This window comes from Megalobrama amblycephala, linkage group LG14 (genome assembly GCF_018812025.1).
Source record: "Megalobrama amblycephala isolate DHTTF-2021 linkage group LG14, ASM1881202v1, whole genome shotgun sequence".
NCBI classification, from domain to species: domain Eukaryota; kingdom Metazoa; phylum Chordata; class Actinopteri; order Cypriniformes; family Xenocyprididae; genus Megalobrama; species Megalobrama amblycephala.
The window spans coordinates 17,888,862-17,904,341 of NC_063057.1; the positions used below are offsets into that span (position 1 = coordinate 17,888,862).

At 36.7% G+C, this 15,480-nt stretch overlaps 2 protein-coding genes across 2 annotated transcripts; both read left to right on the forward strand.

Annotated features, from left to right (window-relative positions):
- Positions 1-1,750: 1,750 nt before the first annotated feature.
- Positions 1,751-5,066, forward strand: LOC125245650 (sialic acid-binding Ig-like lectin 7). Its single transcript, XM_048156319.1, has 6 exons — positions 1,751-2,138; positions 2,254-2,559; positions 2,645-2,929; positions 3,143-3,266; positions 4,273-4,342; positions 4,487-5,066. The coding sequence occupies exons 1-6, from the start codon at positions 1,751-1,753 to the stop codon at positions 4,844-4,846; spliced, it is 1,533 nt and encodes a 510-aa protein (XP_048012276.1). The 3' UTR covers positions 4,847-5,066.
- An 8,229-nt stretch (positions 5,067-13,295) lies between these two features.
- Positions 13,296-15,165, forward strand: LOC125245489 (fish-egg lectin-like). Its single transcript, XM_048156074.1, has 6 exons — positions 13,296-13,601; positions 13,797-13,876; positions 13,971-14,198; positions 14,278-14,489; positions 14,663-14,790; positions 14,878-15,165. Exons 2-6 carry the CDS (start codon positions 13,819-13,821, stop codon positions 15,017-15,019), a joined length of 768 nt encoding a protein of 255 aa, XP_048012031.1. The 5' UTR covers positions 13,296-13,601; positions 13,797-13,818; the 3' UTR covers positions 15,020-15,165.
- The last annotated feature ends 315 nt before the right edge of the window (positions 15,166-15,480 follow it).

Below are 15,480 nucleotides of genomic sequence, written 5' to 3' on the forward strand. Positions count from 1 at the left end.
TTCCAAGTCGTCTTTGTATTAGGTGGTTGTGTTTATTCCTGGTAATCTCCTGCATGTTTCCTTTTTGAAATGAATATTAATATTATTTAATATATGTGTTTTTCCAGATGAGCTGAACCAAGGGGCACGAGGCACGTCTGCTCGGTGATGGTCCTCGAGGGACATTTGCTGCCAATGTGGAGTGGGTGCTAGTGAACCTCGGTTCACCATCTGCCCCCCTGAGGATGACATCACCAGCCCCACTCAGGACCCAGTGCCTAACCAGCCACCTCCTACACCTCTCATACTTCTTACTTTTTAAAATATATTAATAGAAAAACAACCGATATACACCTCCAAATGAGCACAAAGTATTTTGAAACTTTGTGGTTGTCAAGTGTTTATGCAGTGTGTTGATCATCATGTTTACTCTGCTAGGATATTTATGTGAACTTGAGGGGAATTGATTTCACACATCCACTAAAAACCACTCTGACCCAGGTTGGCATAAGAATAAGACACAGAAACTGAGAAAAGCTCTTACGTTATTTGTTTGCAGATGCCAATTGCTTTGTCATTTTTAATTGTGACTGAGGTGCTAGAGAGTTATAAATTTGATTATAAATGCCAGTTCTGTCTGAACTATCGATTTGTCTTCCTGTAAAGCTCGTAACTATACTTGAACAGGAACACGTGCTTTTCATGCTATTTTAAAGAACATTCTATTTTCAGAAAATAGGAAACTTCTGCAGAGATGTGCTGTGAGAAGCATTTCAAACGGTGAAGTGAGTTACAACACAAAATCACAAAAATGTATTCACAATACAACACAAAAACTTAAAGTAGTAAACATACTTATACTTTTGACCAACCAAAACAAGTATACAAACTGCTGAACCATGTAAACAGACACAATAGAGCTTTCCATCACTGATTCAACCCTGTGAAGCTTCAAGGCCGTTTCACAGGACAAACAGCAAAACCTAAAAGTTTAAAGTTCATGAATGTATGAGTGATTGGAGGTACACTCATGTATTTAAAGGTTAATGTTAATGAGGACACAGGAAGTTCAGTCAGTGTATTGTATTAGTAACTCTGTTCACACAGCACACCTCCACTCAGTCTCAAAATTAGCAGCAGTAAAGAACCTGGTCCATAAATATTAGGCCTACATTTTCTCTCTTTTTTTCTCCACGAAAGATATTGGCAGCTACACTGGTTTGACTGTTTTCTCTTTTTTGGTAAGTCTTAAATTATGTTTTTCTGTGCTATTCAATTCATTGAGCTGTTGGAAACTTTCAATTAGTTCATAAATATTCATAAATATGCTATGTATAGTAGTATAGTTCCCAAATTATTTTAAATTTAATTTTGTATAATTTATGCATGTAAATACAAGTGTGTTTCTCCGCAGGACTTACTGTCTGTTAATGTAAAGATGGACACTGCAGAGAAAATCATTCTTTTCTGTTTTCTTTTACAAGGTTTGATTTTCCTCCACTTTTAACTATTTTAACAAGTGCTAAACAATGATAACTTTTAATTTAGTATTTTTAACTAAATTAATTTCAGATATTGGTTGACACATACATTTTTTTACTGGGATCTCACTCAAAATATTCAAAATTTACCCTTTTAAATGATCACATGTATTGCAATTAAATGTTTTGTGAAATTAATTAAAAAAAATTGTGTTTATAACACAACAGATGTGTTGGTGTGTCTGAATGCTTCACTCTTTGTTTCTGCTTGTGACTGAATGATTTTCATCATGTGTGTTGAAGGTGTTTGCTGTAGAGATTTCAGCATCAGTCTGCCGGAGAAGATTGAAGCTCTCAGTGGATCCTGTGTGATCATAAAGTGCACATTTGAGATTGAAGATGAATATAACAAAGGCCTCTCTGAGAGTAATGCTACAGGATTGTGGTTCAAAGATGGAACTGATAAGAATATCAATCAAGTGTTTAACTCCAGTGATCCCAAACCTGATCACTTTAAAGGGGAAATAACTGGAAAACTAGATGAGAACAACTGCACCACTATCTTTTATAATGTTAATTCAAATCACGCTGGTAAATATTACTTCAGGATTGAGAGTGTTGGTGCTCTGAAATACACCTACACTGAAAAAGAAAACATCTCCACTATAAATGTCATTGGTGAGTGATTTGAGAACTTTATTTATAAATGAATGTTAAATTATTATTATTATTATTATTTAAATTTTTGTCATGCCATCATTGTCACTTATTCTTGTATTTATGTGTATTTCAGAGTCTCCCCCCAAACCCACAGTGAAGCTGTATGTGGTTCAGGATCAGGAGGAGGTGTTGGAGGGGAGCTCTGTGAGTCTGCGCTGCTCTGCTGAGACTCTCTGCTCCTCTCCTCCACCAACTCTCACATGGAGCTCCACTCCCAGAATCCCCCTCAGTGAGAGCAGCAGACAACAGGAGCTCATCTCTGATCTGAACTTCACTGCTGCTCACCGTCACCACAGAGTCACTTTCACCTGCACTATAACCTACCAGATACTGGACAAGAACAAAATGGCACATGACAGCATCACATTACATGTTCAGTGTAGGATGTTTTTGTGGCTTCAGTTCTTTTCTCTTCCACAAGATGCTAATAGTGTGTAATATCATTCTCTATTTTTCTTTCTCAGATGCTCCTAAAATCTCTTCCTCCTCCAACTGTAACAGTGGGAATGTATTAGTGTATGTCTGTGAGGTTGATGGGAATCCCTCTCCTGAACTGGAGTGGCATCTGTCTGGACGTCCTGTCACTAACTCTTCAGACACGTTCATCAGTGAAGAGCGATTGAGCAGCACAGTCTTGAGGAGCTTCATCACTCTACATCAGTCACTCACAAACACATCTCTGCAGTGTGTAGGCAACAACACTCGTGGCACTGCAAGAAAACTGTTTCAAGTGCCTCCCCCTGTTTCATGTGAGTTTCAGTTCTGTAATTCATCTAATATAAGACATATTGACATCTATCATGTAAATGAAAAAAGTGTAAATCGTGCAATCGCAACAGTCATTGACTTCAATAGGAATGCTAATGCTGATATCTTACTTTTCAGATTGTTCCTAATATGCTCCTACCATAATGGCTATTTTGTTGTTTAAAATTTGACTAAATCAGTGAATCATCAGTAATTTTCTCTAAATTTAAAACTCCTTTGTTCTTCTTTAGGGTTAAATCTTCCCTCTGTGATGATTGGGGTTGCTGTTACGGCTTTGGTATTTGTGATGTCCTGTGCCATTACCTGTATCTGTGTACGGTAAGTGAACGACACATATGCTATTTAGAATAATGCAAAGTAGTGACCAAATTAGTAAGAAAAACATATTTAGTCTAATGATTGTATTGTACACAAACTGATTTCTCACATATGTTGCCGATTAAATATTTAAATGTATAGTTTTCAAGGGAATTTTTTGCTCATAAATACAATTAATTATTAATATATAAAATGGTCACACGTAATATTAGGCGACCTTTACTATGTACTAACATTAAATACACACACAATTATGTAATTACTGTTTAACTACATGTTATTCTGGAAAATTTCCACATTTATTGCTAATGAGTTTGAGGTACGGTTTAGATCAAGTTAATTAACTCATTAAGTTTTAGGGAGTCACTTGGACATTTATTTTAAGCACTCTGTCCTTTTATCAAAATTTATTTTATCAGAGGTCTATTCAAGTCAATATAAATGTTTTTGAATAATTAATACATAAAAAAAATTGTATCATATAACAGAGCCCTATTTAAAGTGTAAAATGTTGCTGCAATATATAAGAAAAAATTAAACCAAGTGGTATTTATATTAAAGATAAAGAGTACAAGTTCAATTTTCAAGCAAAATAGTTTACATAAAGGAGCTAGGCTTTAAACTATAGATATACATTTAAAACTAAACACAAAATTATTTGACACATTTGGTTGTCATGTGTTACTGTGGTAAAACTCTGTGGTTTTAAACTAGAAGAATGAGCTTGAGGGGAAATGACCTAACCACCTTGACACCAGTTGGTTAAAAGTCTTTGCAAAGAAAAGAGAAGTTAGATCTGTGAAACTCTTGAGTATACATAGCAGATGCCAGTTGTTTTTACAGTTTGCATCTAATGCAATGACATTTGATATGCAATGATATTTGTGTGTGACCTTGGTGCCAGTCCTGACTTATTGATTTTGCAGTCTGTGAAGCTCATTTATTATTATTATTATTTTTTAACATGGACACATGCTTTTCTTTTTTTTCTTTCTTTCTTTCTTAGAAAAGTGAATGGGAAACTTCTGCAGACTACACAAGAAGGTGCTGGGAGAAATGGACACAATACAGATGAAGTGAGACACAAAAACACACAAATGACTACTTCATAAACATTACCCATTCACACCAACATTAAGTTGTAAATAATGATTGCCGAACAATTAAACCAGACAAGCTGGAGCTTGTCCATCACTGATTCAACCCTGTCAATCTTTTAGGCCCTTCCACACGAGAATCAAGGCGACTCTGTTTATGTCATGATGTCTTCTGCTGAAGCCACCACAGAAAATCTAGAATCGCTCATTTATTCCTCCACTGATTTCAAAAGCTGTAAACCAGAGTCACAAGAGATCACGGGCATCTCCTCACTTCATGCCAACTACGCTGTGGTCAAACATTGTTCTGGAGGAGTGTCAAAGGCAGAGAGCTCAATGGGAGAGTCTTCAAGAGCGATAGAGGCACTGGTGATTGTGAGTGCAGATGGAGTTACTAAACAAACAGAGTCAAGGGATTCAGAGGAAGAGCTGTTTGCAGATTCCTCTCAGCTTTACGGAAAGGTTAAGCGTCTTAAGCCATAGAGAACTGGAGATTTTGCCATTTGTTTTCTCCTAAAAATTTCTGATATATGTAAACAATGGAATTTTTTAACATTAAGCCCCACTATTTCTAACACATAACACGCCTTTAAGTTCATCAGCGATTTTGCTGATGGGTTGTGAAATGTGGTTATAAACAAACAAGCGAACTGATGACTGTTAAAGGCAGTGGAGTGTAGACTTCAGCAGGAGAATAAGAATAAAGACCCTGATGGAAAAAAAAACCTCTACCAAAATGTATTTAAAGGATTAGTTCACTTTCAAATAAACTTTTGCTGATAATTTACTCACCCCCATGTCATCCAAGATGTTCATGTCTTTCTTTCTTCAGTCGAAAAGAAATGAAGGTTTTTGATGAAAACATTCCAGGATTATTCTCCTTATAGTGAACATCAATGGCCTTGCATTGATCGCCTTGTACGTGCTTCCGTATTCTTCAAAAAGCTTCCGCTGTATGTCCTACGCCTTCCCTATTCTACTTACGGAAAAAAATGGAACTGGTGCCGCGTTCGTTTCGTAAGTTGAATAGGGAAGGCATAGGACATACAGCGGAAGCTTTTTGAAGAATACGAAAAGTGGAAGCATGTGCAAATCATATACAGTTGTATTTTTTTCGAAAATGACTGATCGTTTTGCTAGATAAGACCCTTATTCCTTGTCTGGCATCGTTTAAAGCCCTTTGAAGCTGCACTGAAACTGTAATTTTGACCTTAAACCGTCTGGAGGTCATTGAAGTCCACTATAAGGAGAAAAATCCTGGAATGTTTTCATCAAAAACCTTCATTTCTTTTCGACTGAAGAAAGAAGGACATGGACATCTTGGATGACATGGGGGTGAGTAAATTATCAGGACATGTTTATTTGAAAGTGAACTAATCCTTTAAAATACATTTATTTCATACTAAGTATACTACAAATCAATTAACATATTTACTGACGTATCGCTTGAGACTTACTGATATAAATATTATAATGAAACTTTATTTGGAGTACTTCTTTATTCATTGCACATTTCTTAATATTAAAGGTCCCGTTTTTCGTGGTTTTTTGAAGCTTTGATTGTGTTTATAGTGTGCAATATAACATGTTTTCATGTTTCGCGTGTAAAAAAACAGTATTTTTCACATAATTTACTTATCTGTATACCGCTGTTTCCACTGTCATAAAAACGGGCTGATGACTTCCTTGTTCTATGAAGTCCCTCCTTCAGAAATACGTAACGAGTTCTGATTGTGCCAGCGGTTCCTGTGTTGTGATTCGACAGCAGCTTAGCGCATCTTGCCCGGAAAAGTCACGCCTCTTACCATAACGTGGAGATGCACGCGCTCTGTTACTGTAAACATGTCTTTAATTTTACCCTATCAATTTGAGCCGGAATCAGACTCGGTGATTGGACTGCGGGATGAAAATAACAGCGTTTCGACGACATGGCGACAAACACACTCTACAAACGCAACTCTTGTGTATTCCTGTGGGCGGAGGTTAGTCAAAAAACTGTTTTAGTGACGTCATTAAAGAAGGAAGTAGAGGGATGTAGTCCAAACTGGCCGTTCGATGTAGGCGACTTCTGTTAAATAAAATATCTCGCTTGGCATTGAACTTTGAGCTTTAAAATTTTACAGATTTTATTTATACTCTAACAACAACATTACACACTAACTAAAGTTTGAAACATGGGATCACGAAGAACGGGACCTTTAAGCCTAAAATGTGTTTTAACATCACTATTAGTAAGGATAGTTCCATCTCTGTATAATATCAGTCTTTAAATGCAAGATATTTAAAGTGTACCTAAATTATACTTGCAATATTTAAATTTTACCACAATCAGATATACTTAAGTATATCTTTAGATGGACCTCAGCACTATTTCCAGATAACTAAAGTGCATTAGATACAAAATTAGTTGTTCCACTTTAGTATAACGAAAGTACAATGGCAGGGTATTTACATTCAGTACATAAATACTCTAAGTAAATGTATTTGTAGAATACTTAGTATAAAATAAATTTATTTTCACTAGGGAAGAGCACTGTAAAAATGTTGTACAAGTAGAAAAGGATTAATTGTACGTCTTTTCATTTATTATATACAGTAAATACTGTATTCTCCCCAATTTTTCCATTATTTTATATTTTTGGATGGTTAAACCATGGTATTATTTGGAGTGCTTTGGAGCTGCCATGGAAATAAGAATGTGATACATTCTATATCTATAATTCTGCTTTCAGATCAGCAAGTTCTTAATAAAAACAACAATAGTCTGGATTAGAGCCACTTCTGAATTAATGAGTAATAAAATTGTTCTTAGATTTTCATTCAGCCCTTTTGAGGCTTCATATAACACTGATGTGGCCCAGGAAGGAATTAAGTTTGACATCCCAGATTGAACATATTTGAAAACAGATACTGATGACTTTTAAAAAATTATTTTACTTTACATATAAAAATACATATACATACTTTACATATAAAAAATATTTTATTTTACATTCCCACAAGAAAGTGGACTTATGGAAAAAGGATCTATGAATTTTAACTTTCTTTGTAGTGTCTTTGTAGTTTAAGCTTCAAATACTACCCTAATCTCCACACATGCATAATTTTTGGGATTTTTAACAGCAGTGTGTGTGTGAGTGTGTGTTTGTGACATATCAGGACACAAATTTGTATAATGACATGGGTATGACATAGGTATTACAAGGAGAGGGTGACTTATGAGGACATTACCCCATGTCCCCATTTTCAAAAGGCTTATAATTCATAGAGAATGAGTTTTTGTGAGAAAGTAAAAATGTGCACAGTTTTCTGTGATGGGTAGGTTTAGGGGTAGGGGTAGTGTAGGGGGATAGAAAATACGGTTTGTACAGTATAAAAACCATTACGCCTATGGAATGTCCCCACAATTCACAAAAACAAACGTGCGTGCGTGTGTGTGTGTGTGTGTGTGTGTGTGTGTGTGTGTGTAACAACCATGTTTTATTTTTTTCTGTTTTTGCTCAATTATTCTTTTAAAATAATACTGTTTGATAATTTCATTATTCCATTTAATCATGTAATCATTTATTTTGTCTCATTTAACAGTTTAATCATTATTATATTGTTTATTCTTTTACCTATTTTCCTTGCTCTTGTAGTGCTTGTTACTGTTGTTTATTAATCTTATGATTTTGTGGTTTATTCACAAAAATATTTGTCACTTCATGTAATTCTCATTGGTTTTGAATTGGTAAATTAACACTTGTTGAACTTGTGCTGGGTAGGGATGAAGTTCAGGCAAAGTCCTACTGAGCATTGAAACATATATATTATTCAATAAAACCTGCTCTTTTTTTTTTTTTTTGCAATTCTTCATCTCCTGCTTTCTGATATTTCCTCTGTCTGCCTTTTTGGCTGATCTGATGAAGAGACTGGATCCAATATTTCTGGCATTTTGGAATGATATAACATTTATCTGTCATAATCAAACTCTTTTCTGTATCTCGCAGTGCTGTTTATGGCGTTTTCGTGATAGTGTCACGTTGTCTAGACCGCTAGTAATCAAACAAATTTTCTTATTGGATAGGCCCAGGGCCGGATTAACATAAGGGCTAGGTGGGGCTGAAGCCCCAGGGCCCGCGGGTAGAGGGGGCCCGTGATTGGCTGGAGGAAATGAGATTGACAAGTCATAGGTGGTTGATTTTTGTCTAATAAAATAACAAGAAAAAATGATTGGAAAATATGCCTGACTGATAAATCACCGTCCAATCAAAATCTACAATTCGCGCCATGACATCGGGAAACGCCTCTTTGCGTTATGCTATCGCAGGTAGACGTAGACTAGAAAATGGGAAATTGGCCTTTATTGCTTGTTAAGCCTCTCTGGTGTTCAAAATGATAAACAAAAGTGATAGTGGTGCGCAAAAAAAAGGAAAAATAAGCTTGAAAGAGAGAAAAGGGATGCTAATCTTACAGCAAAAATTCCAAAACTAACTATTTCAGTTCACATAAAACATCCGAGCCAGTGGAAGACCCCGCGTGCAGCGGCAGTTCACAATTATCTTCACCCACCGACACCGTCGCCGATCTGCGTGCTTTACACGCTGAAGAAGGTGAGATAGCAGCTGCAGCAAGTTATTATTCTTATAACGAGTTAAGCCCTATTCGGATGGTAATTGTTTCTCATGAAAACCTAAGGTGTTTTCAACATTTACAGGGACGAGTCGATTGATTTTATTGCCGTTTGAATTCAGAATGTCAATGTTTTTTCTCTCATCATCATCACCCGCGTAAAAATCCCGAATTAACTTTCCTACTGTTTTTTGACGAACACCAATGTCGTGTGACTTGTCTCCACTATCTGCCTTTGAAGCACATTCTATCAGTTGCAGTTCTGGTGCCTCCATCCGTACAACTCGACCTCGACACATTCACATCACATGTCAGCGGTAGAGTTACTCACAGGACACTGCACTTATTCGCAATCACAAAAGTTCTTTATTTGCATGTGCTTTAAAGCCCTGCCAGTTAAACATGTCATTCGTGTGCTGTTCTGAGATGCGCTTTTTCTGACCCCATACACCCGAAGCGTGCACACACACTTAAGCCTGTCAAACAGCACCTGACTACTGGACTTCATCTTCCGCGTCTGATTGCGCTATAATACTGTCAAATACACAAAAGGTTTACATAAACACAGTTGGTTATGTCCGAAGGGAGTTGAGAAAATCGGGCGCGTGCAGTTCTTAAAGTGACAGCATCCTAATAGTTAGCATGCGGACCCTTGTCCTTAAAGGGATAGTTCACCCAAAAATTAAAATCCTGTCATCACATACTCACTTTCAGGCTGTTTTAAACCTGAATGAGTTTCTTTTTTCTGTTGAACACAAAAGAAAATATTTTAGAGAAGGTTCGTAACCAGACAGTTGATGGCACCCACTGATTTTTTTTCCTACTATGGAAGTCAATGGGTGCCGTCAACTGTCTGGTTACCAACATGTAACATGTAAGTAATGACAATTTTCATTTTTGCGTGAACTATCTCTTTAAAATATTCATGGTAAAGTAATCATTGAGGAAGTATGACTGAAGTATGACAAATGTTTTTGCTGCTTTTGGCAACCTGTTTGTTTGGAGTTCATATCTGGAGTTAATGCATTTGTTTGTAATGTGTTAAATAGCAAGGAATATTTAGTGTGCTTGTGCTTATATAAAATGATTTGATAAAATGAGATTTGTAAAAATATAAAAATAATAACAATAAAAAAAAAAAAAATTATTGTTGTACAAGACACTGTGACATGGCAATCAGATGAAAGGGGGCCCTTGGTGTTGCTATAGCCCCAGGGCCCAATGTGTTCTTAATCCGGGCCTGGATAGGCCTACTGAATATTGGTTCACTGATTTTATTCCAAGTTCAGATCTCAAACTATCAGTCATTCTTTCAAATAAAAACGAGTGGGGAATGAAATTAAACTGTTGGACTGTAGGGGGCAAGAGTTCAACATTAAGCCTGAAAATATGGAATGTGATGCTGACAAATTCAGGAGAAAATTAAATCAAAAGTGTTGTTGACTTTGTGCCTTGTGCACCTGCAAGTATTGTAGAACAGTAAAGTTTATTATTTATTTGTTTCCATTTGCACCTATTTGGGCTATTTGAATGTTTGTTAGTAGAAAACTGTGTTGACCAACCGATATGCTCCATTCCAGATGGCTACTAAGCTTGTTTGATGTCAGACATGAGGGCTCATTATCTGCTGTATCAAAAACAATCTGCATTGAGCAATGGGCTTGGCTTGATGCTTATGTAGCCTATTTAGTTATGCCCTTTAAAGTGCTTTCACATTATTTACTTTAAGCATAGTTACCCAACACTACACAGAAAGAATTGGCATCACTGATGGTATCTTCTTTATCTGATTCTAATCCGACCATGTCGTCTTGTTTTGTACAGAGTGTGCCAGATAATGGAGTACAACAATAAAAATGAAGTGCAAGTGATTACCTTTACACGATTATTGAACAGAACTGAAAACACCAAACTAACTACAGGTGAACAATGTCTTTTTTAGTGCTGCATTACAGCAAAATTTGAATATCATATATTTAAGGACCCTCTTGGAATAGCTCTGTTTATTATTGATCATTATTTTCCTGTTTATTACTGTGAAGCTGCTTTGAAGCAATCTGTATTGTATTAAACGCTATATAAATTAAGGTAACTTGAATAATGAATATAAAGACACAGTTCCCTTTCGTGGGAACATCGACGCTACGTCCAATGACGCAATGGGCTCCCATTGCGTCATTGGACGTAGCGTCTCGTTCCCTTACTCGGGGAACAAGGGTTACACTCGTAACCCGAGACGTTCTGTCTATGTGGCATAAAAAACCTCTCAGATTTCATCAAAATATCTTAATTTGTGTTCCAAAGATGAAATAAGGTCTTACGGATTTGGAACGACATGAGGGTGAGTAATTAAAACCAGAAATTTCATTTTTTGGGTGAACTAACCCTTGCACTCCACTTTTACACTTGCAAACTTCCTTTAGCACTCCCCCTCAGGGGAATCCCCACCTCCATTTTGAAGTGTGTTCAACTTCGTCAAGTGGGTGAGGCAAATTTATTTGGACAGACCCTCGACCCCTTGATTTTGAATGTACATTTCATGCAGATCCATAGACCACAATGCAACATGATTGTGATGTCACAGCAGATTGTGCTTAATTACCCCCACCCTACACAACTCTAGAGTTATTTTTACATTTAACTGCATATACTTGTAGCTACCTTAAGCTGACTGTTATAGTTTATGGTATTGTTATCTTTTTTATTTGTGTAATTTTTTATATTTTCTCCAACAGCCCAAGCATGCATACAGGCCTATAGAATGGTGCGTAAATTCATAAGGAAAAAAACTGTGAACAATAAATCAGCTCCATAGTTGATCAAGGGTTTAGGGCATTTCATTGCAAGGGTTCTGCCAGTAGTGGGCAACATAAGCAATGAAATACATCGGAGCGAATGAGAAGGAGCGAAGTTAGCAAGGTAAGGACATAAAAATGGACTTAAACACAGCCTTGTTGTTGTTTTGTTCCTGTATTCCCTTTCAGTTTAGTCCCAGGCTGTGTTCAAGATCGCCCCCTCATTCACTATTCCCTACATTACTCCACTAATATAGTCCACTTAAAGGAGTGAATGAAGTGACTGAGTGCGCTGGAAGGGCTGCCTTTTTTTGTCATGGAAGCTACCATATTTAAACCTTAATTTAACAATTAAATAATCAATTAAAAAGCAATTTATACCTGTATGATGATATGCTGGACCAGCGGTTTGGATGATTCCGCTGCAGGTGCCATCTTCAGGTCAGACGTGGGAATTCATTCTGCGCATGACTCTCGCAGTGCATTCTAAATATTCTCTAGCCATTGAGCGTACATCGGTTGTACACTCGTTATTGCAGTGCATTATAGGATTGAATGAGAGTTCTCGATAACATCCACTATGGTTTCGGACACCACTACAAATGGTGTCCCCTCAAATAGTGCCCTATTTAAGAGTAAAGGGAGCTATTTCGGACACAGCCCCTGATTATTCCCTATTTAGTTGCCTTAGTTACTGATTAGTCTCACCTGTGTCTCATTTAGTTTCCTTTGTTCGCACTGTGTATATAAAAACTTGTGTTTTAGTTTCTTCTTGTTGGTTCTTGTTTGCTTTATGTGTGATTTGCGATCTTCTTTTCGTCTTTATCTTCATGCGTGTTGGCTACCACACCCATTACAAATTTAACAGTTTGGATCAAGGAATGCAATTATCAGACCTGAGGAGAAACGGTGTCATTTAAAAACAAAAGGAAACTTCTTATCTGTATTTGATACAAAACAATCATGGAAGAATGTGCATGTCAAAGTGTAATTTGTCAACAGCTTGTGATTGCTTCTTTGTGCTTTCACTTTTGTTTTGTTTATTTCTACAGTCACCAGTCCCTACATTTGCAAATAACCTTGCTTTTTTTATTTATTTATTGACTATTTGCTATGAGAAACCATCATGTTTGTCTATTGCAGAGTTATGGTGTCTCCCCACTGGCACAGGATGTACCAGGTACTGCAGGTCAAGAGGTCAAAGCTTAAATAAGGATTCCACACCTCGGGGAACAATTACTGTTTGCTGTGACACTAAAATTAAATAAAGTTTTAACTTGACCCCATTTGCTATACACTGGCAGACAATGATTATTGAGCCATTTTTATGATTATGGGGGCAGTTTTGGCGTTAAAAATCAAAGCATGGTGAAAAATAGACTGATCTTGGTCTTGTCTTGACAACAAAATCAAAGACATATGACATTCAAAGAAGAAACAAAGCATGGCAAAAGGTCATTGTTAAGCTGGTAGTGCTTTCATAATGATTATGTGGTTATTAATTAGTAACAGGTTATTTCCAGCAAGTTATCTAAACTTATCACTCAATGGGGGTGAAATCAAGATCAGGCATGTGGACTTACGGGTCATGGGTTCACACGTAAAGCCAAGAAAAATGTGATCATGGTACTTGTGAAGAACAGATTCTTCTACATAAATCTTCTGCCCAAATTCTCCCTCCACCTATCAAGTGTTGCCCTGGCAGAATCAGGAAATACAGTGCAGCTATATAAGCTAACTGTCGCAACAGATTCTCCAAATATTGTGGCCGCACCTGTAGTGTGAGAACAGGAGAATCACATTGATTGCTGAATTCATTGACACAAGAGAAGGTTGGCTTACTTTAATAATGCAACAACATACTTGTACATAACTAAAATATTGGTGTTAGAGTTGCCATCTTAATTTCTGAGTATAAACTAGACTTTGAGTATAACTTTGTTTATTTATGTGGAATGGAATTTAAGAAGACAGTTAAACATTTTGACTCTAAAAGTGCAAGTTCTGACTATTTCTTTTCTTTTTAGGAACAAAAAGTGTTGTGGAACAATGAAAGCTTGTCAGTGCATCCTGCTACTCTTTAGCTGCCTGTTCCTTGATACTCTAGGTAAACTACAGTATGAATGTGTTTTTAAGGATTCATGAACATATAGTAATAACATTTGTAGAATAACTGAAAATGTATTATAATTTCCCTATAGCTTTGGAGTGTGAAGTGATTCCTGGCAACCTGAAGCAGATTGATGCTGGGATAGGTGTAGTGGGTGGGGTGAACGATGACAATGAAGTGTTCCTGTTGCTGGGGACTGGTTTTATAAGGATAAATGTAACAATGAAGCACTTTACGGTTGGACCTGCTGGAGAGCTTGCAGTGAATTTATCAAACAGCGTCTTTAAGTTTCAGAGTGGCAAATTCAGCTCGATTCCAGGTAAATAATAATAATAATAATAAAACAATAAATAAGATACACATTTCTTTTTCATTCATTCTCTATGTTTTATTGTCAGTCACTTTTAAACAGGTGGATGCCGGAGGTGACCAGATTATTGTAGGCATTACTCCGATAGATGACATCTTCTGCTTAAATAAAGATGCTAACAACATCGGGCCATCCAGCAATTTCCCTTGGGTGCAACTTGCAGGAAAGCTGAAGTACTACAGTTGTGGCCCATACAGCTGTTGGGGAGTGAACTCTGCAGGGAATATCCTCGTCAGAAGGGTAAGGGTACTACTAAGGGCTTAAACAGGTATGAAGAAAGAGGTTCAGTTCATCACTGAATTAGGCATCATCTAATGCTAGGCAGCTTTAAAACATTACTTGTCAGTGAAGGGATTGAAAACAGCTGTGATCATGCTATCTGTGAGGTTTCTGTATCTTCTTGTGTTTTATAGTCTGTAACTGGTGCTAACTGTGGAGGGGCGAGTTCCTTTGATGTAATTTCTGGAAGTATGTCCATGGTTGAAGTAGCAACTGATGGCAGCGTCTATGCTGTTGACACTCAGGGGTCTTTATTTCAGAGGTGAGCAAAAATAGTGTCAAATTTGAACAGATGTAAAATATGAGAATGATTTTCATTGGCAGAAACCATTATTCTTGTTTATTTTAGAACTGGTGTCTCTTCATCGAATCCCATTGGCACAGGTTGGTTAGGTTTACTTGTGTGTCCCAACGGCCACAAGCATGTGACTTCTGATCAGGGAAGGCTGTATGTCATCTGTAGTGACGGATCCATCAGGAGATGCATTTAAATGTCCAACAGAAGAGCTCAACTATCATTATAAAATGAAACTTGTTTTTCCTATCTTTCCTTTGTTACATTTATTTGTTGTCGATCAAATATTGATTCATGCTTTATTATTTTTAAAGTGTCAATAAAGAATTGTTACATAATCAACTTCTTTATAATCAATAATTATTGGAACTCATTCACATGATGTTTAAATAAATTTACATTTGGGGAAAATGCATGAGACATCACTTTCAGTTTGTCAGAAGCAGTGTTGGGAAAGTTACTTTTAAAAGTAATGCATTACAATATTTTGCGTTACTCTCTGAAAAAAGTAATTGCGTTAGTTACCGTGTTACATTACTTTTGCGTTTCTTTTTCTCACCTGGGCTGGGCTTGCTTGTTTGTTTTTTAATAACAATGAAAAAGTTCTATTTTTGGCAAACGTAAAGGCCCTTTCACACCAAAAGTGAAATGAATAAG